We start from the raw sequence: 26,336 nt of genomic DNA, 5'->3' as shown, positions 1-26,336 counted from the left end.
TGCATACGTCATCAAGACGATCTTATTTCAGAATATTAACAATTATAAAATTTACTATTATTCCTAGTTAATCGTAAATTAATGTAATATGCTTATGAACAGCGAATGTAATGCTCAGTTAACTTAAATAAACCAGGCTTGATGACGTGTGCAGCCTGCATATGCGACTTCCGGAGGCTGCAGCCTTCGAATTGAGAAACCGCGAAAACTATTCTGCCCAAACAGAAATGATTTACCCGTCCGCAAGATGGCGCTAAAATATTGTTATTATTTTACAGAATTTAGCTGCTGCAACTCTTTCACAAATCTACTTGCAATGAACCTAAACTATAATACCATGTTGACCTAACTAGTTATATATTTATATTGAATCAAAACAATAAAAAAAATCAAAGAAATTCTATTGGATTTAATGGGAATTGTATGGGTTGATTGCTTCTATTGGTGGGAGCATTAAGTCCTACTGAAACAGACTACAAAAAGAAATGTTGTAGTGGTTTTATCGGTAAGAAAACTAGTGGAGTTTCTTATCGGTAAGAAAACTAGTGGAATTTCTGTAATGGTTTTTATTTTTGAACAGGGATGTCCAAATTACCTGTTTTGTTTCTTTAAAACACTAGACATAACTAGTCAAAAGCGATAATATAAGTTATTTTAGGACATCCTTCACCAAAACTTGAATCTTACTTTTATGTGGCCATTATTATGTCCATAATCTTTGTTTTAATGAGAGGTAAAACGAGAGATTACACCGTATAATCTTGTTATTATATTTTAACTGCTGTTTAGGGGATTTGGGGAGGGGGCTGAAGGCTGTTGTCATGGTAACAGATTAAGGTCAGAGATGGACTAAACTGATGTTGCCATTGAATTACTACAGTGAAGTGTCCAGATCAGACTAATGCTTCTGGGACACAGTCAAACATGCTGAACATTCACGAAAACCTTTTTACTTAAAATTATTATTATTATTATTATTTAATAAAAAAAGTCGTTTTACAACCATAATCTTAAAGTCTCACGATTCCTAATTCCAACTTGATTTAAACACCCCATTGTTTGTTTTGTATTCCTGGGGGACTTTATAAGTTCTCACTTGTAAGTAGTTGATGTATCTTCAGAAGTCAACACCCCTCACGCGCACTGCAGCTTTGGGCTTGATGTGAAGGATGCGGCAGCCGAGGACGGAAGATTTTAAACGGCAACAACCCTCAGCGTTTATTTTTGATATAGCCTACAATAAACGACCGGAAATACACTCCGCCTGAATATGAAGTCTTGCGTTACAGTCCAGTGAATTGCAGTTTTTTACTGTGAAACGATGCGGCTACATTTACTATGGAGCGGGTTAAAATACTGTAACGCTGCTGGATTCATGGGGCTTGATTTACTGTAATTTCATAAGGTAAATCTGTGATCGTGTAAATATGGAGACTGATATTCAAGTCATGTTAGAGCAGTTCATGACCAGCCCTCTTGTTACTTGGGTAAGTTTCATTTTTTTTTCATTTTGTTGCAATGTAAATTGACATTGTATCATGCATTGTATCAAAGTATCATAATGTAAAGATCATTCTGTGAAAATATAACCTTGATATCTTTCATATTGACTGAGAATGATTGAAATCAAACTTTGATGCTCCAAATCTAATATTTAAAATATGTATATTTGCTTATAAATACATTTGATATACATACATACACATTTGTTCCTATACTAGTTATTGTTTACATACAAATTTCTGTTTAGATTATTAGTTTTGATGACATATGGCATATTATAGTAGCACGTGCAAGATGTCCAATATCAATATCTGTTTGTTTATGTTTCGCTTCTGAAGGTTAAGACATTTGGTCAGCTAGGTGACAAAGAAAGCAACATATTCTCTGAATACATTGAATTGGTTGGCGGTATATTCCTGAACAAAGTCATGGACCAAATGTAAGTACATCTAATGCATTTGCAATATACAAACCATATTGCTTTTTATTCTCCTTACATTCAAATATGGCTTTTGGAAACATCTTACCAACAACAGACAATTTGAACACTCATTTATGTTGTTAGAGACACTTTTTCAAAGCACTGCGTGTGTAATTTCTCAGATTGCATTTCCTTGAGTTACAAGTCTAGACGTCGTCACGTCTAACTATAAAGTTACCACCACCCCTCTTGTTTGGTTGCATTATCGGGCAGTTGTTGCAGACAACATGTGTTTCAGCTTTTTAAATGACTCTTTCCATGCAGAATACCCCAAAACACTGTACGCTTTGTTGTGGCAATAAAGGAAGACTTTGTAGTCTATCATTTAATTTTTTTCCTGGATAAAATTAGGATGGGTGCATATTGGTGGCCCAAATTTTTTCTCTTGCACATTTAATCACTGTTAAGCAATAAAAATATCTTATATTGTACAACGCAAACTAATCTATAAAGATGCTGAAGCAGTAACCAGTAGTATTCTTACTGTATGAATCTGGTCTCTGTAATCCCATGGATTGGGGAAGGCTGTTGGATTAGGGCTTGTCCTGAGATTTTTTAGTGAGACTTCATCCTAAACACAAGTGCATTATGGGAACGCAGTGTATGAGGTCGCTTTGTCAGAGCTGTCGAATGAAGGAGAAATGGCATGCTGGAGTAATTTTTTTGATTGTGTGTCTGCCTTACTGCCGGCTACTTGAGCAGTGAAGTCGTGGAAAAAATAAGCATGAATGAGCAGATTGTGTTTTGTTGCCGTTTTTAGGTTTGCCCTTGGCTCAGGTTAAAATACGAAACAGGTCTGAATAAACAAGACGTCTTTGTTGTCTCGTAATTTTCATGCTAGGGTAACAAGTTAATGTTTTACTGTACTGTTTCTTACAGAAATCCCAAAGGGACTGGTCAAGGACTAAACAAAGTAAATAATGATGTCGCTCAGAGAGCTCAAAACCTGTCTGTTCTCATGTACCACATCAAAACGTACTACCAGGTAAGGGATGAAGAGAAACACAGTTTTTGTGAGGATTGCTTTAGTAAAAGAGTGCAACAGTAGGGTTCAATGTAAAAATCCCATTTATTTTCTCCTCTCAAAATTTTGATTGAGAAACATAGTTGCAAAATTTAAGTTGAAGACAGATCTCCCTTCTGAAAAGACCAGCCTAAGCCTTTCAGCTGGTTTTAGCTGGTCTCCCAGCCTGTTTTAGCTGGTTAAGATGGTGTATCAGTCTGGTTTTAGAGGGGTTTTGGCCACTTTTAAGCTGGTAGTTGGTCTTTACAACCTGGCAAATCTGGTCAAGATGGTCTACTAGTTTGCTCAAGATGGTGGGTGAGCTGGTCTCCCAGCTTGACCACCTTAACCAGCTTTGTCAGCTGAAAACCAGCTGAAAGGGATAAGGAGAGCTACTTCTATCTCAAACCAGCTAAGACCAGCCAACCAGTTTAGCCATGTTGGTCAAGCTGGTGGGTCAGCTGGTCTTCTAGCCTGGCAAGCTCACACCAGCTTAAAGGTGTCCAATTGCTGTATGTAAGTTTAATTAAATGTTTCAGTTTACTATGGTAAGTTCTGCATTCACAACTGGATGGCCCCTGAGTAGAAAGGCAAGGTCTGTACCCCTCCACAGTCCACAGAGAGCCCAGTCTGCATCCTGCACATCTGTCCCTGTGGAAATAACCTTGCCACCAGACCACCAGACCTCCTCTTAAGAGATTGGCCTAGATATGAGCCCGCCAAGCCAACATCTGTCTAATCAGTAGTTGGGAAACAGCAATGGCCCAAAGCAAAGCTGGAAAATGACCCAATTTACATCCCATGAGAGCTCTCTGTCTCTCTCTCTCTCTCCGTGTCTCGCTCACTTTCATGCTGTGGTCAGAGTAATGAGGTTACACTAGAGAATAGACTAGCCAAATGGAGTTATATCCTGTTGCCTATTGTGTCTGAATTTTAATTGATCTTTGATATTGGGGTTTTGTTGAACCCTTAGTTAACTCTTAAGTGAAAGCAAAGCTGTGTAATGATATCAGTCGAGAAAATACATGCATATAGTTTAAAATTAATTTAATATGTCATATTAGAGCAGTCCATATACACATTCATATAAAACTACTCTGGATTGGTCTGGGCCATCCTCCCTTGAGTTTTGTTAGCCTGAGGAATTTCAGGAGGATCAATCACTTGTCTGACTTACTCAGCAGGTCTGAGAACGATTTTGGCCGAGCAAGAATCTGCATTAAAGAATTCCCATATGGAAAAGTGACAGTCAGAGTAAGGCCACCACCACTTTTGTCGATTTGTATTAAAAGGATACGTGCGTGTCACGTTCTTTAAACGGTCCGCCTGGAAACAACAAAAAGTCGAAAGTATGCGAGGTTCATGGCATCAAGTATTTAAAAGATGTGCAAGAGTTTTGAAAAGAGTTATTGGAATGTGTTTGCCATTCTTGTTATGTTGATTGTTGTGAATGAATGATTTACTGGTTGCACACCAGTCTGTTATTGTGGAGACATTTCCTCGACCCTAAACTAGGGTGACCATACGTGCCATTCTTCCCGGACGCGTCCTGGCCAGGATTTCAGTGCGTCCTCCACAAGTCGTATTTGTTGACCGTATACGTCATTCAGTTAAAAACATAAGACATGCAATCGTAGTTTCATTCTTACCTTAAAATGTAACGGTTGCTTTTATGTAATAATAATAATAATTCTCTATGACGTATGCGGTCCACAAATACGACTTCCGGAAGACGCACCCTAAATCCTGGCCAGGACGCATTCGGGAAGAATGGCACGTATGGTCACCTTACCTAAACATGACGTGGCATACCTTCAGTATGAAGACATTTTGTGACTTCCGCTGACCAAAGAAAACGTTACATTACGTTAAAACGTATATTTTGTTATCACGTTCATTTGAAATGCTCTGTAATGAATAGTCTACTGTGGTTGTCTAGTTATCAGCCTACTACTGTATGTTTAACCACTAATATATATTACTTACGTTTTATGTAATCTAACTTACCTCTGCACTGGCTCTGTGCTTCTTGGAAATTACGTTTTCACAGAATCTGGTTACATCAGCATTTGAGCTCCCACATCAAAGTTTAATAATTGACTTAAGTCATCCCCCAGGGGTCTGCACACAAGTTCCCTAAACCATTTCAGATAGTTTACGACAATTACTTTTCCAGAACACTGGGAACAATTATTGGTTCCTAATCCAGCCCGCAAAAAGCTCAAACGCTTGGTTGCAAAGAAACGTTGAGTCTGTTTTTGCTTTTTTAAAGGAGGGTCTATTTTTTATTTCTCACCTCTTTTTTTCTGATTTCATTCTTATTCTTTTCTAATTTAGGAAACCCTGCATCAGCTGATAATGGTTTCTCCTCCCAATGTGCTTCTGCTAGGCAGGAATCCAGTCTGTGGTACGTCAGTTTTTTTAAAAAAAGACTCAGAAAGATGCAGAAAACTTCTAAAGACTTGAATCTGATAACACAGACATTAATATCTGACCCTGTCTGTAAAATCCATCCCATCTTTAAGCAGTCTCTATACAGATCTCTATAGATGCACACAAATAAGGGAAAGTATTTTATCATCAAAAATAAGGGCCTTAGTTTAATTAGGAAATATAACTAGTTTTAACAAACATGCCTTGCTAAAAACATTACTTGTGTGCATTTTGAGGCAAAACAAAGAGCACTGATGTATTTTAAGATATGTCAGTGTAAGTTGTTTTCAGTTTGGACAGCTCTTACATTTATTTTAGTCTAGGACCAGTCTAATCCCTTTCCGGGAAACCGCCCCATTATAAACGATAATACACATTTTCAGAGAAAGCAAGAGAAACCTGTTTTGAGTGACATTATGTTTATAATTTAACCCTGGAACACAGAATTAGTCATAGACGCACAGATATATTTGTAGCAATAGCCAACAATACATTGTATGGGTCAAAATAATCTGTTTTTAATGCCAAAAATCATTAGGATATTAAGTAAAAATCATGTTCCATGAATATATTTTGTAAATTTCTTAAGGTAAATATATCAAAAATGTATTTATCATTAGTAATATGTGTTGGGAAGGACTTCATATTTAACAGCGATTTTCTCAATATTAAACATTTTTTTGCACCCTCAGATTTCCAGATTTTCAATAGTATCTCCTGACAAACCATACATCAATTAAAAGCGTATTTATTCAAAATTAACCCTTATGACAAAGATTCATCATATTTGTCATCTGATTTATTTAATTTTAAAGGATATTTTTGCTGTATTGACAACTAAGCCCCACTTTTATTTTTATTTTAGAGGAAAGTCTGGAAGAAATTAGCAAGTTGCTCTTACTGTTACTTGGATGTGCTGTACAGGTAATATTTTAAAGCAAACATCATAAAACAAGCCTTTAAACTGTTTAACTAGATGTTTATTTAAAATGTTTTTTTTTGTCTTAATTGTTTTGTCTTATATGACAGAACTTTTATTTTGATATGTCTTGTATTTTTTAATAATAACTTGTTTTCTGACCTTGGTTTCCTGTTTCCACACTGATTCTTTACTGCTTTCCATGTTTGTTATGTTTTTGTCTTTTTTTAGATGTGAATATGATATGAATGTGGTCTAAATCTGATTTTCTTTTGTAGATAATATGAAAGGACTTAAACACTGATCTGATCTCAAACATTTTATATGTAAAATATATTGGAAGTAAATTTTTTTCTAATATGCCTTAAGTGTGAACAGCCGGTTTGGATTAAATTTGATTTTGCAGACTTGATTTGCACAGTGTCTGTAGGCCTGTGTTGGTTAAAAACATCTGTCTAGTTAAGTCTAGTTAAATTCAGTTTGTGTTTTATTTTTTTAGAAAGGAAAATAAAAAGTATAGTCAGCAACTGTTTGCCACATACCACAATTAAACAATTAAACAGCCTTATGAAAAGATATTATGTAGACTAACATGTCTAGTTCTTTAGTTTTTTTACATTATTTCACGCTGATTTAATGACCCAAAAATAATTTTGCAGACTTCTTACTAACCTTAAAATGAAGTTAATGAAAATGCTGCATGATGTTAGCATGTTTTTCAATCATTGCTTAAATATTTTGTTTTACAGTGTGAAAGAAAAGAAGAGTATATTGAGAAGATCCAGAGTCTTGATTTTGACACAAAAGCAGCAATCGCAGCTCATATTCAAGAGGTACTGAAATACATGAGCTCAATATAAGAGAGGTCTTACTGAACTTTGATCCATCTTATAAGTCAGTTTCAGAGTAATTTTTGTTTTATTTTTATTTTTATATATTTTTACTAATTTTCTGAATCAGCTTTTTTTTTTGTTTTATGTTCATTTTAGTTAGATTTTTAGTAACTTTATATGAGCTTTTTTCATTGTATTAGCTTTTTATTCTTTATTTTTTCAAACTAATGTTGCTATTTTAAGTAACTTAGATATTATCATTTAATTTAAAAACTTAATTTTAATCTCTCAACATATTTATATATACATATAATTATCATTTAATTTTTTTCAAATATTTTATTTAATTCCAATTAACAGACAGTTTTAGTTAGTTTTAGTTAATGTCATTTGATATGGTTTGGTAACTATGACACAATATTAAAAAAATATAATTTAGGATAGTTAAGTAATCATTTTCAATTGGATTTCCCAGGGAGAACTGATTAATTAGGCATCATCTCAGTCGGACAGAATCCTGCAGACACACTTGTCTAATATATTAGTAGTATAATAGATTAAAACTTTTTTCAGATTGTTGTCAATGCACAAAATAGCGATTAAGGTAACGCTTTTTGCAAATGCTCCGCTCCAGGTGACCCACTGTCAGGAGAACGTGTTTGATCTGCATTGGTTGGAAATGGAGGGTTTGTGTCCAGATGAATGGGAAAATCTTTGCAGAAATATGACCTTTAGTCTTAAAATGCTCGTGGACCAGAGAGACCGGCAGTTTGAGGTATCTTCTTACACTTTAAGAAATTATTATGTTTCCCCACTTCACCTTTTGGGGAGATTTTTATATTAAAAAAAAAGTTTATTTAGGAGTAAACAAATTATTCAGCCTGACATTGATGGTATGCAGTTTTTTAGGGCTGGTACCAAAAAGTAGCAGTTTATTAAAAGTGGAGTTACTGACAATGTTGAAGCATGTATGAATCTTAAAACAATTTTTTTTAAGCTTTTAAATGTTTCCATTAGGCGGCCATGTTTGCAGTGCATCCGGGCATTGTTTGTGGCTAGAAGGGACACAGCTACAGCCAAAATCTAGTAAAATCTTTCCGGATTTTCATCCTAATCCTACTCCTAAACCCAACATTTCACTGGATTTAGGCTGTAGCTCTATCCTATCTAGCAAGAAACCACTGTTTTTCATCCTAATCCTACCCCAAAACCTAACCCTATGAACCCAACATCTTGGCCATAGCTGTATCCCCTCTAGCCAGAACCCTGTGCTGTTATTTCATTCATGCAAGACTAAAGTCCTAGCATCAACTATATGATAACTTTTGTTATGCTAAATAACTCAAATTAGGCTAAAAATGCACATGCACACAGGTTGGCAAGCATCTTACACAACTCTGCACAGAGCCACTCCCCAGAGAATCATCAGTCTTTATCGATTGATGATTGGTTCTTTTTAACTGGAAGGCGGGACTTCTGTCACCAGAGCAGCCATATTTAGCGTTGCATTGTTATCTATTCTCTATTGTATCTATTCCTCTATGCAATCTTGTTATATCCAATATCTTTGATAATACTAATGAGATTTATAATCTAAATTGTGTTAGCTATCATTTTACTTAATCTAAACAAATGCATGTTGACCGAAGTCAAAGCAGTTTAATTGCATAACTGCTTAGTTCTCTTTTTTAATCTCTCTTTATTTATTTTTTTCGTTTCTTACTCTCTGTCTCTTTCTCTCTCTGCTGGTAGACCATAGTGGAGCTGATGCAGGGGAATGAGATGATACAGTCTGCAGTGTTTGGTGAAAGCCCCTCCCTCACTGAATCCTCCGGCTGCCACCTCCCTTTATCCCAGCAGCATCTGGCACTGGAGCTGAGCGATGCTAAAGCCAAAATCAGACGCCTCCGACAGGAACTGTGAGCGCACACACAGGCACACTGCTGACCTAGACATGCACAGATATAATCAATGACCAGCTCAGTTTAAAGAAATCTGGGGCAACTGTGTTTGTAGCTGAATTAGTAGTAGAGCATGATGCCAGCAATGGCAAGATCATGTGGGTAATATGTCGAACCTTTAATGGGCACTGTAAGTTGGATTAGGTGATTTAATTGCACCATTTTAGGGATATATTGTTTTATTATTAGTTAGTCTTGTTCTTACTGTCCTACAGAGTTTATCTCCAACGTACCCATAGTTGTCAAGTAATCCCAAGTGGTATTAACTGGTTTAGGTTTGGTGTTAAACTTTGCAGGGCATTGGGACTCTTAAAGAAATCTTGCCCTAGATTAAATAGACAGTCACTGGCACAGTGCAGGGTCCTTCCTTATTCTGCTGACCCACGTTGATCCTCTAAGTGTAACACTTCAGGCAAGTTAACCGCCCGCTTCATTTCCACTCATTCATTTACTATCCATCAACTTTTCCTTCCTTCTACTATACAACACTCAATGTTGTCCTCATCCGCTGAATTCTTCGGATTGTGTTGTGTAATGTTGTATGTCCTCGGGCAGCTGTGCTCTTCACAGATCAACTCAGCTCTGCCAGTGTTGTTGTCATATGATTTTTTCCTCTATGGGAACTTCAGTTTTGTCAAGTTAATGTGAAACAAAGTTGGACAAAAAAGTACAATTTCAGAATTGGATCATGAGTTGAGGTTTGTTGAATTGGCCACAACAAGTGTACGTTTGGGAAGTTTTGTGATAAGACCTGCATAATTATGTCAACAATGTTAAGTAATATGATACTTTTTGCACTTAAATTTTTTAATATATAAAGTTGAAATAAGTTAGGCTAATTTTATAAGTTACAGCAACTTATTATAGTCAGCATAAAAAATTTAAAAGATTTAAAATACTGCATTTGAAAGATAAAAAAGTTGAAATACTAATTGAGTTGAAATCAACAATCCAAGTTGATTATACGGGTGATTCTCACGAAAACTTGGTTTTAAAAATGTCAAGCATGAAAATGTAAAAATTGCTTAAATTTACTTTTTTCCCACCAGACATTGAAAAACAAAGTCTGGAGTAAATGGGAACATTAATTTAAAAACTTTTACTTATCATTTAACACTTTTTGTAACATAATTAAAAAAATTAGTCCTAAAAAATCTCATTACCGCAACAGTCAGAAAACATCAACACTGACATATTTTCAAAATGACATGACAAACCTGAAAGAACATAATTTGGAGATTCTAAACATGCATTTAAAATCAAAGTATTATGCTTCTATTAATTAAATTAACATTTAATAAGCATCTGTTGCGGTAATGATAATCAAAATGTTGTGTAAGCATTCTGACAAGACAATATTTCAAATTAACTGTAAAAAATGATCTTACCTGGTAGCCATCTTAAAGTAACTGGTCCATGTGCTTAGTCACTCAAAATCAAACTTTATTAAAATTCTGTATGTGTGCTTAAACTGTTCTCAAAAAGTGTTGCGGAGGATGAGCACATCAGGCATGGACATTTTCCAAATTTTTCTTCATTATTATTATACATGAATATTCAGTAAACATTTTTTCTGTCATCTAAAGTAGTCTAGCAAAACATCCATTTATTTTTTTCTTAATATTTTTGTGTTAATTTGATTAAATTGCAACATAACGCATGTTCAAACACAGCCGGACACATTGCGGTAATGAGAATTTCAGCAGAAAATGAGATAAAATTTACAATTATAAATTCTTATGTTGAAATCACACATTGTGCAAGGTAGAACACAGTATTGTGTTAATTCTGATGCTTTTTAATGTTACTATATTACACATTTTAAAGCTAAAATCATTAGTGCCGTGGTGTTTCAATGGTTTCGTGAGAATCAGCCATACTTAATAATTTAAGTGCAAAACTTTTTTTGCACTGTGGATGCACTTTTTGGAGCTTTAAAAATGGGGCACTATCCAATGCCATTATGAAGGATGTGTACATTTGAGTATTGACATGTCTGTCGATGTCTATTTTTGTTTCTGACAGAGAAGAGAAGAGTGAACAGCTATTGGACTGCAGGCAAGACCTAGATAATGTGGAGGCGGAGCTTAAAAAGCTTCAGCAGGAGGTACTGAGGACTGTGCTCTGAAACATACACACTACTTGAAACTAGTGCTGCCGATTAGTCGCGACTAATCATTTGCAGAATAAAAGTAGGGGTAGTTGTAGCCTAGTGGTTAGAGTGCCGGGCTTGTAACCCGAGCCTTGCCGGTTCGAGGCTCACGACTGGCGGGTTGCGAGTGTGGTGCCCTTGAGCAAGGCACCTTAGCCCTAATTGCTCCCCGGGCGCTGCAGGGATAGCTGCCCACTGCTCCGGGTGTTTGTGTGTTCATGACTTGCAGTGTGTGTATTCACTGGATGGGTTAAATGCAGAGGTCACATTCCAAGTATTGGTTACCATATGTTGGCAAATATTCACTTTACTTCAGTTTTTGTTTACATAATATATGTGGGTGTATAATAATTATGCAAATATAAAAATACACACACACACGCATGTATATAACTAAGAAACTTTAAAGAAATTTGCATGTGTATATACATGTTTATATTTACATATAATTTATATTATATATAAATATGTATTATATAAATATATTTTTTTCTTAAAAGTATACATGTACAGGTATGTGTGTGTATTTATATATACATAATTATTATACACAGTTCACACACATATATTATGTAAACAAAAAACTTTTATTCTGCAAACGATTAGTCACGACTAATCTTGAGGCAGCACTACTTCAAACAACACAACAAACCGTTGCATTTTAAAAAAATCTAATTTGCAGGTTTCGTAATTTACAAATTAATTTTACGTCGCCATTTTGAACGTTCTCCTTCTTTCAGATCATTAACAGAATCAGCTACATTTTCTCCTGTACCTTTAAGACCTTGTATATGTAAATGAGTCTGTTAAGATTGGGGTACCTCCACCCTTAAGTGTAATTGCCAGTGTGGGCGAAGCTGAATTAAAAATAAATGCATATGTACATTATACATTGTATTCGGGCAGTCATGGACAACTTGCTGAGGATGGAAAATATGTTAATGCCGTGGGTGGGGCTTTATCAGTGTGATGTCACATTAACAACAGAATCAAAACAGCATGTCTAATGAGACTTTTATGTCCAAACACCTTGTAAAAGTGGAATTTGTATAATAGGAGCCCTTTAATCTTTCCCTTTTGCATTTGTATGTTTCAGTGATTTTTAGAATTTTCCTCTGTTTCTGCGTTTTTGGCAGAACATGCATCTTTTAACAGATGCACGAGCAGCCAGGATGTACCGTGATGAGCTGGACGCGATGAAAGAAAGAGCCATCAGAGCCGACAAACTGGAAAGTGAAGTGGCACGCTACAGAGATAAACTTCACAACATGAACTTTTACAAGGTCAAACTAGAGGTGTGTTTATCACCAAAAACGAACTGTTTCAGTCCTGGATGCTGATTGGTCAATACATAGCCAGGGATTATACATGATAAAGCACAGCTATGATCTCATCATCCAGTAACATATTATAAGCAATGTCCTAATTTTACTTAAAAAATTGTTGCTCAACTTTGCATCACGTCTAGCGGTGTTCTTCAACCATGACCATATTCACAGTATAGCAGCACCTCTTCAGTTGGTCTGATTTTAACTTAAAGTTGGCCTTGTGGTTTTCTCTTTGTCATTGAAAGGAGTTAAAAGAGGATAATCAGGTGTTGATTGAAAGCAAGGTCATGCTCGAGGAACAGCTACAGAGCATGAAAGCACGATCTGACAAACAGCACCAGCTGGAGAAACACAACCTGCTACTGGAAGCAAAACTTCATGACATGGAGGAGGTGAGAAAAGAGAGATGATACTCATCAAGAAGATCCGTCACATTATATTTCTATCTACCGACTTGATTCAATGTGTTTTAGGAACGAGCTGTGGACAGAAGACTCATAGAGGAGTTGATGGAGAGAAACGTCGAGCTGGAGCTCTCTCACAAACGGACCATGGAGGAGTCACAGCGTCTCGGCTGGGAACTGGAACAGCTTGACAAGAACCCTGAGCAGAATTCAGTAACAGGTGAATACTGTATAACATTAACATATGTACACTATATTAAAGCTCATGTATGCATTTGTGTTGAGTGATGTAGTCTAGTAGTTACAGATCTAGACCAGTTACAGAACACTTTTGGTTGAGTGTTTAAAATTAAGATTAAACTTTTAGATTTGAAAAAGTGCTGTTATACGATTAATCGTGATTAATCGCATACAAACATGTTTGTATAATATATGTACACGTATGTATTTAGGAAACATTTACATTATATATTTATTTATATTTTTAGATTTTATATATATTTAAAAAAATTAAAAAATAAAAATTTACACATACGTGCTTTTATCTTTTAATTTGTATTCGATTAATCACGATTAATCGTTCGCCCAATTCTAGTTTAAATCCTACAATAAATGTCACAATTATGCCCATGAGCCAGACACTGACTTAACCCCAGGATAATTGAGAACAAACTGTACGTAGGTGCTTTGAATCTCAAGCTGCATTAACTTAGGGATAGTTTACCCAAAAATTTAATTTTGTCATACTCATCCTCAAGTTGTTCCGAACCTATATAAATTACTTTGTTCTGCTGGACACCAATAAAGATATTCTGAAGAATGTTTGTAATCAAACTAATCTGGGGCACCATTGACCCCTACAGTAGGAGAAATAATAATATTTCAAAATATTTCAATAATATTGTTAATAATTTATTGACTGTCATGTTTTTCAGAGCGAAAGTCTTTAGGACAGGAGGTCACAGAAAGGACATGTAGCAGGTTGCTGAAATTGGAAAAAGAGAACCGGAGGTTACTGAAGGCTCTAGAGGAACTTGAAGGAACCAGACTCTCATCAGATGGCTTACTTTCTTATATAAGTCAGGGGTGCCCTGCATACCACCCATCTCAAAGAGCTTTGGAGATTGACATCAACGAGCAAGGAGACAATGAAAGTAATCACGAATTATGGGAGAAGGAAGGTACAACAGATGCTAAATCTGAACATGCAGAGGAAAATGGCAGAATGGATTTAGCGGATTGTAAGATTACAGAGTCTTCTCCAGGCATTGCCACCAGCAACAATGGCCAAATGACGGCACAGATCCAGATGACCAGTGACACACTACATCTTCATGCATCCTTGGAAAACAGAATAGGCAAGATTCATTGTCTTGAATCAGAACTTCATAAGCTTGAGTTGCAGAGATTCAAGTTAGTCTTCAACAAACACGAAGGACTGGAGATAGAAAAGCAAGATCAAGTTCTGGAGAATGGCCATCTAGAGCCAGAAAAGAGTCATTTGGAGAAGGAACATCTGAGACTACGACAGCAATTGAAGATCCAGGAGGTGTCTTTGGAAAGCAGTGGCCTGAAATTGGCAGTTTTACAGAAAGAGAACCGTAATATGGTTAAGAAGGCTAACTGTCTTACTGAGGTCTATGACTTGAAGAAGAAAAATCAGGAGCTTCTTCAGCAGACTGCGATGAACAAGAAGTTGCTGAACACTGTAAGAGAGGTTATGACTGTTATGTTTTGCATTTTTCTTCGTTTTTAATGCCATATTTAAGGAGCATCTTCTTTTGTGCAGGAGCTGCTTGACCAGAAGATGAAAGCTCAGCAGAAGGAGACCGATCTTGAGAAAGTGACTTACGAATTGGAAAAGCTTAGGTTGAGATCAGGAGATCAGGAGTCGGTAGACCAGAAGTATGCAGCTGATCATATTAGTAACTCTGTAGGTGATACTGTTACATTTTTATAGACAGGTTTAACATGGATTGTCTTTCCACTTCCAGCATATGTCAGCAGTTGCATTCAGAGCTGGAATCTTCTCTGATGAAGTCTCTGAAGATTAAAAAGGAGAGAATGACCAGTTTAGAGGCCCATCTGCAGGAAGTAACCAAGATAAACCAACAACTACAGCAGGATCTCAAGACTGTGAGCTAAAACCCAAATCTTTTAGAAGCACGTTAGCCCATAGCTCCAAGATTTTCATTTATACAAGCTGTATTTCTTCTTAAATGTCTCTGGTGAAGCACAATTCTGCTTCTCTGGAATATTAAAAACAATTTGGTTTGGGATTATTTCAGATCAAACAGAACTATGAGGCTTTGCTTCAGAGGCTGGAGGAGGAGAACGCAGATCAGAGCTCTCCATCAGAGAGGGAGTGGCAGAGAGAGACCCAAAAAGCCACATGGGCGTTGCTGAAGGTCAAAGATCAACTTATAGATGTGGAGAGAAACGTGAGTCTTTCAGCACCAAATATGGGATCCATAGCTAAAATAAACACTGTTACATTTGATTCAAACATAATGCAGATGATGCCTGCTCACCTTTCCTTTCTCTTGCACAGAATGCAACGTTATTGGCAGAAAAGCAGGCATTGCACACTCAGCTGCAGAGCTTGCAGACGCAGTCAGATGAGTTGCGAGCACAAATAATTGCATTGCAACAGCAGACGGCATCCTTGCAGGAGAGCAACACAACTCTGCAGAAACACAACGCACAACTGCAAGTGAGTCAGGTTGAACATAAAATCATATAGGCACAATATGTATTAAAATATAAAAAACCACAATGATGGTTATTTATATTTTTTTCATGTGTCTACTCGCATTATTCCAGACGTTTCAGAAATTTGCTGTTTTTATATAACGTCTCTTCTCCTGTCATTGTTTTCGCCAACTTTTAAAGGGGTAATGTGTATTTTTAGTGGCATCTAGCGGTGAGATTGCGAATTGCAAATTTCGAAACGCAATGGGAAGCTATTGTAGCTGGCACAGGACAGGGCCGATTAGGGCTACTGTAGAAACACAACAGCGACTTCCATGTAACTGTGGGTTCACACCAAATGCGATTTCAACGATTTGCGCAAGTAAATTACATACAAAGTCAATGCAAAGACACCATCCGACCCGTCCTCGCGTGAGGAGATGAGAATGACGCGATATGGGCAGGCGTTTGTCGCGAAAACACGCGCTATTCACCTCAAACGTGTCTCCGCGGAAATATTCAACTTGAGCGAAAAATTTGCATGATACGAGTTAAAAACCGCGAGTAATCTAGAGTGAGTAACGTGATGCCCCGCATTTGTGTGTATGTAGCATAAGGGGCCGCGCGGTGTATATAGATAAAAACGTCTCATTCAACGGTAATAAAAACAATACAGTTCATTATGTAAGGTCTTTATACACCACTGATAATATAGTTATGTATATTATATAGCATTTCTGTCAAGAGATATTCTTCTAAAAGTTACACAATGCATCTTTAATGCCTCAGGTATAGTCTGTTTTTAGTACATATGTGATGGTTACGCGCACAGTCGAACGTACAGCCTTGCAAAGCATAGTTCATCTGACTTATACACATGCGCTGACGTTCGACGCATGGGCATTGCGAAACATTGCAATACCTCTTGTGGCCTACATACTTCTGTACTCGCATACGCGACCTACACGTAAAACGTACGCAAGGTTTCAAAAAGCCGGTGGTGCGCGTACAATACGAAAATTGCGTCTTGTGCACTGTACTTGAACCCTCGCTTAAATGTAAAAATGGACTATACTTTGCCATTTAGCGGCAAAAATGACATATTGTGCCTTTAACTGTTTTTCTATTTTTATGAGTATCTTGTACCTTGGGAGCTTACCTGTACAAAATAGCTTTCCAACGCTTGATGACAATGACAGAAGACTGACTTATTATCTAACATACACTGGTAATATTGCACGTACTGCCAGTCTGTCATCATAAACTCCCATTCATGTCTCTTGCAGGTAGAGAGTTCCACTGTGTCTACCCAGAATGCCTCTCTAATAGCCAATAATGCTCAGCTGCAGCGGGAGCATCAAAGATCAGATGCCGAGAAGGAGGCTGCGGTACAAGAAAGAGAAGATCTGCGTACCGTTAATGAACTACTCCTACGAGATCACGAGAGACTGAGCGTCCTGCACGAGAGACAGGCGGCAGAGCTGGAGGTCCTTTCACACAGATACTCCACACTGGAGAGCGGCCATCGAACCCTGGAGATTGAACACCGATCACTGGAGGACAGGTTAGTACATTTAAGATTGAAGATCTTTATTGTAAACCCTATTTGGCACAATTAAATTCGTTTTTTTTCCATTAAACTTTGTCCATTCTTTACTGGAAAGATGATGTAGAAGGGAACGAGAAACAATAAATGACAAAAGTCTTAATTATGTAAATGAATAAAATAAAAGATAAACAGGAAAAATACTTAGAAAAAGCAATAGGCAATAAAAAAATCTATATATAGCATGAATAAGAAACACTGTATGCTATTAAAACGGAAACAATACCCTTTCAGAGCCAGGTTTTTAAGAAATACTACACATAATGCACATATTATGCGCATTTTTACAAGATGTGGGTGATTCTCACGAAAACTTGGTTTTAAAAATGTCAAGCATGAAAATATAAAAATTGCTTAAATTTACTTTTTTCCCACCAGACATTGAAAAACAAAGTCTGGAGTAAATGGGAACATTAATTTAAAAACTTTTACTTAGCATTTAACACTTTTTGTAACATAATTTAAAAAATTTGTCCTAAAAAATCTCATTACCGCAACAGTCAGAAAACATCAACACTGACATATTTTTAAAATGACATGACAAACCTGAAAGAACATAATTTGGAGATTCTGCACATGCATTTAAAATCAAAGTATTATGCTTCTATTAATTAAATTAACATTTAATAAGCATCTGTTGCGGTAATGATAATCAAAATGTCGTGTAAGCATTCTGACAAGACAATATTTCAAATTAACTGTAAAAAAATGATCTTACCTGGTAGCCATCTTGAAGTAACTGGTCCATGTGCTTGGTCACTCAAAATCAAACTTTATTAAAATTCTGTATGTGTGCTTAAACTGTTCTCAAAAAGTGTTGCGGAGGATGAGAACATCAGGCATGGACACATAATTTTCCTAATTTTTCTTCATTATTATTATACATGAATATTCAGTAAATATTTTTTCTGTCATCTAAAGTAGTCTAGCAAAACATCCATTTATTTTTTTTCTTAATATTTTTGTGTTAATTTGATAAAATTACAACATAGCGCATGTTCAAACACAGCCGGACACATTGCGGTAATGAGAGTTTCAGCAGAAAATGAGATAAAATTTCCAATTATAAATTCTTATGTTGAAATCACACATTGTGCAAGGTAGAACACAGTATTGTGCTAATTCTGATGCTTTTTAATGTTACTATATTACACATTTTAAAGCTAAAATCATTAGTGCCGTGGTGTTTCAATGGTTTTGTGAGAATCACCCATGTAATATAAGTCTCAGGTGTGCCTAGAATGTGTCTCTGCCCTGTTTTCGTGTGTGTCCCTTTAAATGCAAATGAGCTACAGCTCCTCAATCCCGTACCAACAAACATTGAGTGTTTTTGGTTAAATAGACCTGATTCTTGTGAATATATCACTATTGAGATATGGTGGACATCATACAACTCACTGAAAGCAGAAACTATGGTAATGCAGGACTGTCAGTCAGTGACTGTGGATGGGGCTTTATCAGTGTGATGTCACATTAACAAGAAAATCTTTGGTTTAATGGGGATTAAAAAAGTAGATTTTTTATTGTAGGGTGGTTGTGTTCACACACTGCCAACACACATTTGTGTCCAAATACCTTGTAAAAGTAGGTTTTGCATAATAGGTGCACTTTAAGGATTTTGAGTCTGTGGGATACACTGTATTGTATGGTGTAGGCCCTTATGTCAATCATAATTGAACTGTTATTGTGTGTTAATCTGTTTCTAGATATGACACCCTACTTCATCAGAGAGCTCACCTTGAGGGTTTTGAGAGAGCTTTGAGAGAGGAACAACATAAGATGCAGGATGAGATATTAACACAAAGAAACACATCTGCAGAATGCCATAGACTACGAGATGAGAAGGACTGGTCAGTGTTGTGTGTGCATGTGTGGTCCCAACAAGTAAAAGTAAAATTATGTTAAAATATCAAAAGGTTTTTTTATAATGCTTTTGATGAATTCAATACCAAACGGTGACCTTCATCATCTTCTCAGGCTGAACCAGACCTATCAGAAGCTGTTAGTAGAAAATGAGGGACTTCAGGCGGAGCACAGAGACATGAAGAGTCAGCTGAACTCCAGCAAACTGGAGCAGAAACAGCTGGAGTCTGAGCTTTTCAAACTCAAAGAACACAACCAACACCTGGACATCGTCACCATTAAACTGAGCAACCAGTGTGAGGTACACAACACCAGTCTTCATGCTTGTATATCAACTCTTGCTAAAAAAAAACATCGTAGACCAGCATGAGATTCCATGGTGGTTTTGCTCATCAAAGCTGGTTTATTACTGGTCTAGCTGGTGGACCAGCAGAAATCTAGTGTTCACCCGTAAATGCTCCAGAATATGAAGCTGGACTCCTCCATGCACGTAGATTTGATTGTCTATATTTTTAACTTGAATATCATCAGATCTCTGACCAAGTGACACCTCAATAACAAGAGTTAGAACACTTTTCATGTATTTGCTAAAGAAGGCTTATTAGCACTGGTTGAGGAAGCGATTTTGGACACTTTACCCTGAGGAGCGTCAGATAAGTAATATTTGTAGGGTTTCGAGAATGCGTTTTGCAGGACAATAATGAACCTTCTCTATTTGTTCAGTTGCTGATCCAGCTAAAGGGGAACTTGGAGGAAGAAAACCGACACTTGCTGGACCAGATCCAGAGCGTGATGCTGCAGAACCGGACCCTGCTAGATCAGACCATGGAGAGCAAGGACCTGTTCCACGTAGAACAAAGACAATATATGTAAGAGACATTGTTTTCCAAAATATTCACTTTTAGAAAATATATACAGTAACCCAGCTGTCACTGTGACAGTACCCTTTATAAAGGTCCTAATGTGGACCATAAGGTACATTTGGGAACTTAGAGGTACTAATATGAACTCTGCAATGGTGCAAAGATGTTTTTTAAAGGGTACAGCCCCAATTAAAGCTAGGGTACATATTTTAAACATTTTCTAGCATTGTACTTTACATACAGTTTAAAACTGTTGTGCAATGTGTATCTTAAAGGACAAGTTTGGTATTTTACACTTAAAGCCCTGTTTTCAGATTGTTTATGATGAAATAGAACGGTTTTGACTGAAATTTCAACATATGCGGCTGCCCCGAGAATTTACGGGCGGTTGTTGTTTACCTTCCACCTCTACAAGTGTGTATAGGTGGGTGATTCTCACGAAACCATTGAAACACCACGGCACTAATGATTTTAGCTTTAAAATGTGTAATATAGTAACATTAAAAAGCATCAGAATTAACACAATACTGTGTTCTACCTTGCACAATGTGTGATTTCAACATAAGAATTTATAATTGGAAATTGTATCTCATTTTCTGCTGAAATTCTCATTAACGCAATGTGTCCGGCTGTGATTGAACATGCATTATGTTGTAATTTAATCAAATTAACACAAAAATATTAAGAAAAAAAATAAATGGATGTTTTGCTAGACTACTTTAGATGACAGAAAAAATATTTACTGAATATTCATGTATAATAATAATGAAGAAAAATAAGGAAAATGATGTGTCCATGCCTGATGTTCTCATCCTCCGCAACACTTTTTGAGAACAGTTTAAGCACACATACAGAATTTTAATAAAGTTTGATTTTAAGTGACCAAGCACATGGACCAGTTACTTCAAGATGGCTACCAGGTAAGATCATTTTTTTACAGTTAATTTGAAATATTGTCTTGTCAGAAATGCTTACACGACATTTTGATTATCATTACCGCAACAGATGCTTATTAAATGTTAATTTAATTAATAGAAGCATAATACTTTGATTTTAAATGCATGTGCAGAATCTCCAAATTATGTTCTTTCAGGTTTGTCATGTCATTTTTAAAAAATATGTCAGTGTTGATGTTTTCTGACTGTTGCGGTAATGAGATTTTTTAGGACTCAATTTTTAAATTATGTTACAAAAAGTGTTAAATGATAAGTAAAAGTTTTTAAATGAATGTTCCCATTTACTCCAGACTTTGTTTTTCAATGTCTGGTGGGAAAAAAAGTAAATTTAAGCAATTTTAAACATTTTTAAAACCAAGTTTTCGTGAGAATCACCCAGGTGCACTGGAACAATCCTTCCTAAAATGCATTAAACTTTCGTTTACAAAGACGTGAAACTCGCCGAGTGGTCAGGGGTGTTAACTGATATGCTCACACAAAAATCGCTGCAAAAGATGCTTCCCAACAGGTATTTTACCATTCGTTGTAAACTTATGGACCTATTTTTCCAAATGCCTCACATCTGTACATTCTTCCGCTGAGAGCTTGAATAATAGACACTCCAGCCCAGTTGGTGGCGATAATCCACTTTTGCCAATTGCAAGAATACAAACAACGTTCCCGGCGCGAAGTAATACCGTACCTCACAGCACATCTAATACAAGTCAGTGGAGTTGGACAAAAACTACGATAAAACCTGTTGGAAAGCATCTTTTGCAGCTATTTTTGTGTGAGCACATCAGTGAACACCCCTGACCACTCTGTGAATTTCACGTCTTTGTAAACGAAAGTTTAATGCATTTTAGGAAGGATTGTTCCAGTGCACCTATACACCCATTGTAGAGGTGGGAGCTGAAACAACAAACACCCGAAAAGTCTCGGGACAGCATCATATGTCCAAATTTCAGTCATAACCGTTCTATTTCATCATAAACAATCTGAAAACAGGGCTTTAAGTGTAAAATACCAAACTTGTCCTTTAAATTTTATATTTTGGGTCGTTTTGCTCATCAAGAAAAAGCATCTTAATTTAAGAATTTGTAGATATTTTTACTGAAAACAAGACAAAAATACTAAGAATTTTTTTTCTTGAAAATAATTTTTTGGAGTGTAGTATGAACTCTCCAACTATGCAAGGATGTTTTTTAAAGGGTACAGCCCCAATGAAAGCTGTGGTACATATTTTAACATTTTCTTCTGGCATTGTGCTATATGTACAGACAGTTTATTAATATAAAACTGTTGTGCAATTTGTATTTTAACTCCTTTCCCACCAGCCTTTTTTTTTAAAGTTGCCCGCCAGCATTTTTTGTGACTTTCACAAAATGCCTTCCAGGAAAATTTTCTTCTTAAAATATATAAACATAAATATATATCAAATCAAAGAACAGACCCACTTTTTTCAAACAAACAATAAATAAACAAACAAAATACTATCTTTATTTTTTCTGTTTATAAACTCCTAAAATATATAAAAATTTGATCAAAAAGTTGAAATAATTGCATTTTTGTGAAGGAATTTTGTTAGAGATCAGATTCAGAATGATTATCAAAACATACACGGAGTGTAAAATTAACAAATACTTTTTTTTTGTTTTTTTTTATAAGTTGGGTAAGATTAAAGCGTGGTATTACAGATTACCATAAAAACTTATCAGGAACCTGTTTTTTCAGGCAGATGTTTTCTTTTAATTGATGAGAAAACTCGTCAATAGCGGGGAAAGAGTTAAATTATGATGCCAGTTGCATTACATGAAATAACATGAAAATAAAGCCAATTTTAGCAGATTTTTGGAATAAACACATGTTATCCAATCAGAATCAAGATTGGAATTACTTGGTTTATAATGTTAATATAAACTTATTTGTATACCCTTTTTTGGACCACACTTCACCCCAAAATACAAAAGTATGTTTTTCCAGAGAATCCCTAACTATAGGGCTGTTTCAACAGAGACAAACTGAATGAACTCCGAAGGCAGAAGGAAAAGTTGGAAGAGAAAATCATGGACCAGTATAAGTTCTATGACCCATCACCTCCACGCAGGTAATGTCCGACAGACACAATTACAGTTTAAATGAATGATCATGATCATGTTTCTGTCATCACTAAGTTAACACTTGGTCATTGCAGACGAGGAAACTGGATTACGCTGAAGATGAGGAAGCTGATGAAGACTCGAAATCGTGAACATTCCTCTGCACCTCCCCTCCGCTCCGAGTCCTGTGAGGGTCTGGATAACCTGCGTTGCCGTGACAATGGTTCCTTCACCGGTTCCCAGGGCTCGGAAGAATCTGGCTCTAACTCCCTGAATGGCGATGGTTTCTCTCCCAGGAAGAGCAGCAGTGAGTATGACCTCAGTTACCCAAAACGCTTGTCGTCCAGTCTGGATCGGCCAGAAACAAGCCGTCAGATCAGGCAGGGACTTAATCTTCAGATGTCATGTAACATTGCGACGGATAGAAATGTGGTCAACTTACCTGTGTCGATTAGAAAAATCCTCAACTACTGCTCCCCAAACCCCAGAACCTTCTGCTACACAGAACTTAAAGAGGAAACCAGTCACTCTGAATAAACGGTTTATGTCTGAAGATATTATGTGTTTAAGTGTTTGGTGTTGAACATTTGCATGCTGTGTTTCACACTGTTTAAAGGTGATGTGTGTTATTTTTGCCTTGACACATTTCTCCTTTAAAGTCGCTTGCATTCATCTATTGTTTTTAAAACAAGATAAACCTTTTGTGTAAATACACATGACATTACAGACTCAATAGAGGTGGTAAAAGATGTATGTGTATGTGATTGTGTTTCCAGTCTTTCTAATATTCATGTTCCCCCTTCCTTTCCTGTCTCCATGTTTTCCGTCGTGGTGCTCAAGTCATCCCAAAGAAAATGTTTCATGTTAAACGTAACAGAGCAAAGGATAAAGACAAAGCCAAGTCCCTCTTCCGTCGATCTCTGTGTAAGACTTCACATGCTCCTGTCATTCTTTCCCATTTGAGAACTGAAATTCCTTGGCTTTAGCTGTTGAACTCCAGCTGTTTCAGGGGTCGTATTAATTGAGATAAAATTTCTTGACTTTTGTGACATCACATGACTATCCAAGTGTACATCAGCAATGCTTTTTGCTTGATCATAAACTTGGCCCAACTAATTTATGAGATTAAACCGTGTGGTGTATATGATCGTGTGACCAATGGCGGCCAGTGACTTCTCTTCCGAGGGGCGAGAATTCAAAATATGTGTTTATTGCATCATGTGAACCATGTGCATCATGTGTCATGTCAAAATACGGGCCTGCTGCACATGCGTCAAAAGGGTTTATGATAAAAAAGACGCTCACATACTCGCAAGACACAAGTCCTTTACAAAAATTCAATTGTTTCAGCTTTTTGCTCAAAATTTGGAATTTTTGAAATTCCAAATTTTGAATATTTGAGAGGTGATTAAAGAGAAGAAATGAAGATAGGACAAGACATTTTTTTTGTTAAAAAACAGAAGGTTTGTTCTTTCATTTGATATATTGTATGTTTATATATTTAAAGAAGAATATTTTCCCGAAGGCATTAAACTAAATGCTGGTGCTGGCTGGCAACTTTTTTTTAAAAAGGCTGGCAGGGAAAGAGTTAACAGCATAAAATGGCCTAAGTACACTGCAAAAAACTTTTTTTCAAAAAAAAACTTTTCTCAGTATTTTTGTCTTGTTTTCAGTAAAAATATCTTAAAATTCTGAAATTAAGATGCTTTTTCTTGATAAGCAAAACGACCCAAGAAAATAAGTCTAGTTTTTAGACCAAAATATCAAATTTAAGTGATTTTGTGCATATACAAACAAATAAATCTGCCAATGGGGTAAACAAAAAAATCTAGAATTTTTTTTAAATTCAAGAAAAATTTGCTTACCCAATTGGCAGATTTGTTTTCTTGTTTTATGCACAAAATCACTTACATTTGATATTTTTGGTCTAAAAACTAGACTTATTTTCTTTGGTAATTTTGCTCATGAAGAAAAAGCATCTTAATTTAAGAATTTTTTGATATTTCTACTGGGAACAAGACAAAAATACTAAGAATGTGTTTTCTGGAAAATCATTTTTTGCAGTGTAATTGTAATTTTATTTAGAAAACTTTAAAATATATATGATATGACCCATTTAAAAGTAAGACAATCGGTTATAGTATTTCACCCCAAGGCAAAGTTCATCATTAGAGAAAAGAGCATTTGTCATTATTTTGTCATGTTTCATCTCAGCCATGAATGACTTGCTGAACACAGAGGAGGATTTGGACGAAGACTCTGAGCAGCCGGAGGGACGAGCAGAAGAAAACATATTACAGCACTCCATTGCCATGTCAATAATACACTCCACATCATCACCATCATCCATACATCATTACTGTTCCATAGACAGTCATAAAACAGTTCTCGATGAAGGTACTCAGTCAAAACTATGCCTAATACTAGAAATAAGCTGTCAGTAGTGGATTAGTGTTGTTTGAAAAAGCTTAGGAATGACAAACTTAAAGTTTGAAGGCGATATCTATAAAGACCAGAATATCATAAAAACATGGTGATGCCTTTAGAAACCTTTGAGAAGTGCATAGCATCTTGATGTGCAAATTTTGCATACATTTTTAATACAATGCACCTCTTTATCTTACGGCACGTTTGTACATTTGATCTTTCAGGTAAAGATTTACAAGGAGATACAATACCGCAATGTGTTGCAAATGGCCATGAAGACCAAAACCATGGTAAGAGTTTTTGCTGTTAACCAAAATAACCAACAAAGACTAAAAATAGGTGCTAAATGATGCCATGGAGCAGTAGTTCCCAATACAAGAACTCCCCTTAATAGGGCGCAGGATAAAATAAAGGTCAAATAAAGATGCATAAAATATTCCACTAATAAATGTATATACCTTTTTATTTACATTTTTTTTAAATCAAACACTGCAAAAAATGATTTTCAAGAAAAAAATTCGTACTATTTTTGTCTTGTTTTCATTAAAAATATCTAAAAATTCTTAAAATTAAGATGCTTTTTCTTGATGAGCAAAACGACCCAAGAAAATAAGTCTAGTTTTTAGACCAAAAATATCAAATTTAAGTGATTTTGTGCTTGAAACAAAATCAATGAAACATTTTCTTAAACACTAAATTCAAGAAAATTTTTTGCTTACCTCATTGGCAGATTTCTTTTGCTTTTTTGTTTTTTATGCACTTAAAATTTGATATTTTTGGTCTAAAAACTAGACTTATCTTCTTGGGTCGTTTTGCTTATCAAGAAAAAAAGCAT

At 36.0% G+C, this 26,336-nt stretch overlaps 1 protein-coding gene across 6 annotated transcripts in view; it reads left to right on the top strand.

The window, feature by feature from the left end:
• The first annotated feature begins 1,014 nt into the window (after positions 1-1,014).
• The window catches only part of ccdc88aa (coiled-coil domain containing 88Aa), a 29,061-nt gene continuing 3,739 nt past the window's right edge, over positions 1,015-26,336 (top strand). For 2 of the 6 annotated variants that reach the window (XM_055213298.2, XM_055213297.2), the window contains exons 1-26: positions 1,019-1,487; positions 1,842-1,942; positions 2,864-2,969; positions 5,325-5,394; positions 6,286-6,344; positions 7,089-7,172; positions 7,807-7,947; positions 8,925-9,091; positions 11,159-11,240; positions 12,422-12,580; positions 12,859-13,005; positions 13,087-13,237; positions 13,953-14,725; positions 14,807-14,922; positions 15,012-15,153; positions 15,306-15,458; positions 15,569-15,730; positions 16,995-17,272; positions 19,021-19,164; positions 19,292-19,478; positions 19,901-20,046; positions 22,990-23,082; positions 23,170-23,381; positions 23,915-23,998; positions 25,289-25,471; positions 25,726-25,791. In XM_055213298.2, coding sequence (XP_055069273.2) covers positions 1,428-1,487; positions 1,842-1,942; positions 2,864-2,969; positions 5,325-5,394; positions 6,286-6,344; positions 7,089-7,172; positions 7,807-7,947; positions 8,925-9,091; positions 11,159-11,240; positions 12,422-12,580; positions 12,859-13,005; positions 13,087-13,237; positions 13,953-14,725; positions 14,807-14,922; positions 15,012-15,153; positions 15,306-15,458; positions 15,569-15,730; positions 16,995-17,272; positions 19,021-19,164; positions 19,292-19,478; positions 19,901-20,046; positions 22,990-23,082; positions 23,170-23,381; positions 23,915-23,998; positions 25,289-25,471; positions 25,726-25,791 — 4,066 coding nt within the window. In that variant the 5' untranslated portion in view covers positions 1,019-1,427. Of the gene's footprint in view, positions 1,488-1,841; positions 1,943-2,863; positions 2,970-5,324; positions 5,395-6,285; positions 6,345-7,088; positions 7,173-7,806; positions 7,948-8,924; positions 9,092-11,158; positions 11,241-12,421; positions 12,581-12,858; positions 13,006-13,086; positions 13,238-13,952; positions 14,726-14,806; positions 14,923-15,011; positions 15,154-15,305; positions 15,459-15,568; positions 15,731-16,994; positions 17,273-19,020; positions 19,165-19,291; positions 19,479-19,900; positions 20,047-22,989; positions 23,083-23,169; positions 23,382-23,914; positions 23,999-25,288; positions 25,472-25,725; positions 25,792-26,336 lie in introns of all 6 variants that reach the window. The other 4 variants (XM_055213303.2, XM_055213302.2, XM_055213299.2 and 1 more) reach the window with 3 other exon arrangements.

The sequence above is a fragment of the Misgurnus anguillicaudatus genome, chromosome 8, assembly GCF_027580225.2.
Source record: "Misgurnus anguillicaudatus chromosome 8, ASM2758022v2, whole genome shotgun sequence".
In the NCBI taxonomy this organism is placed as follows: Eukaryota; Metazoa; Chordata; class Actinopteri; order Cypriniformes; family Cobitidae; genus Misgurnus; species Misgurnus anguillicaudatus.
The sequence above is the reverse complement of the archived record's forward strand: the minus strand, read 5'-3'. Positions and strand labels throughout refer to the sequence as shown.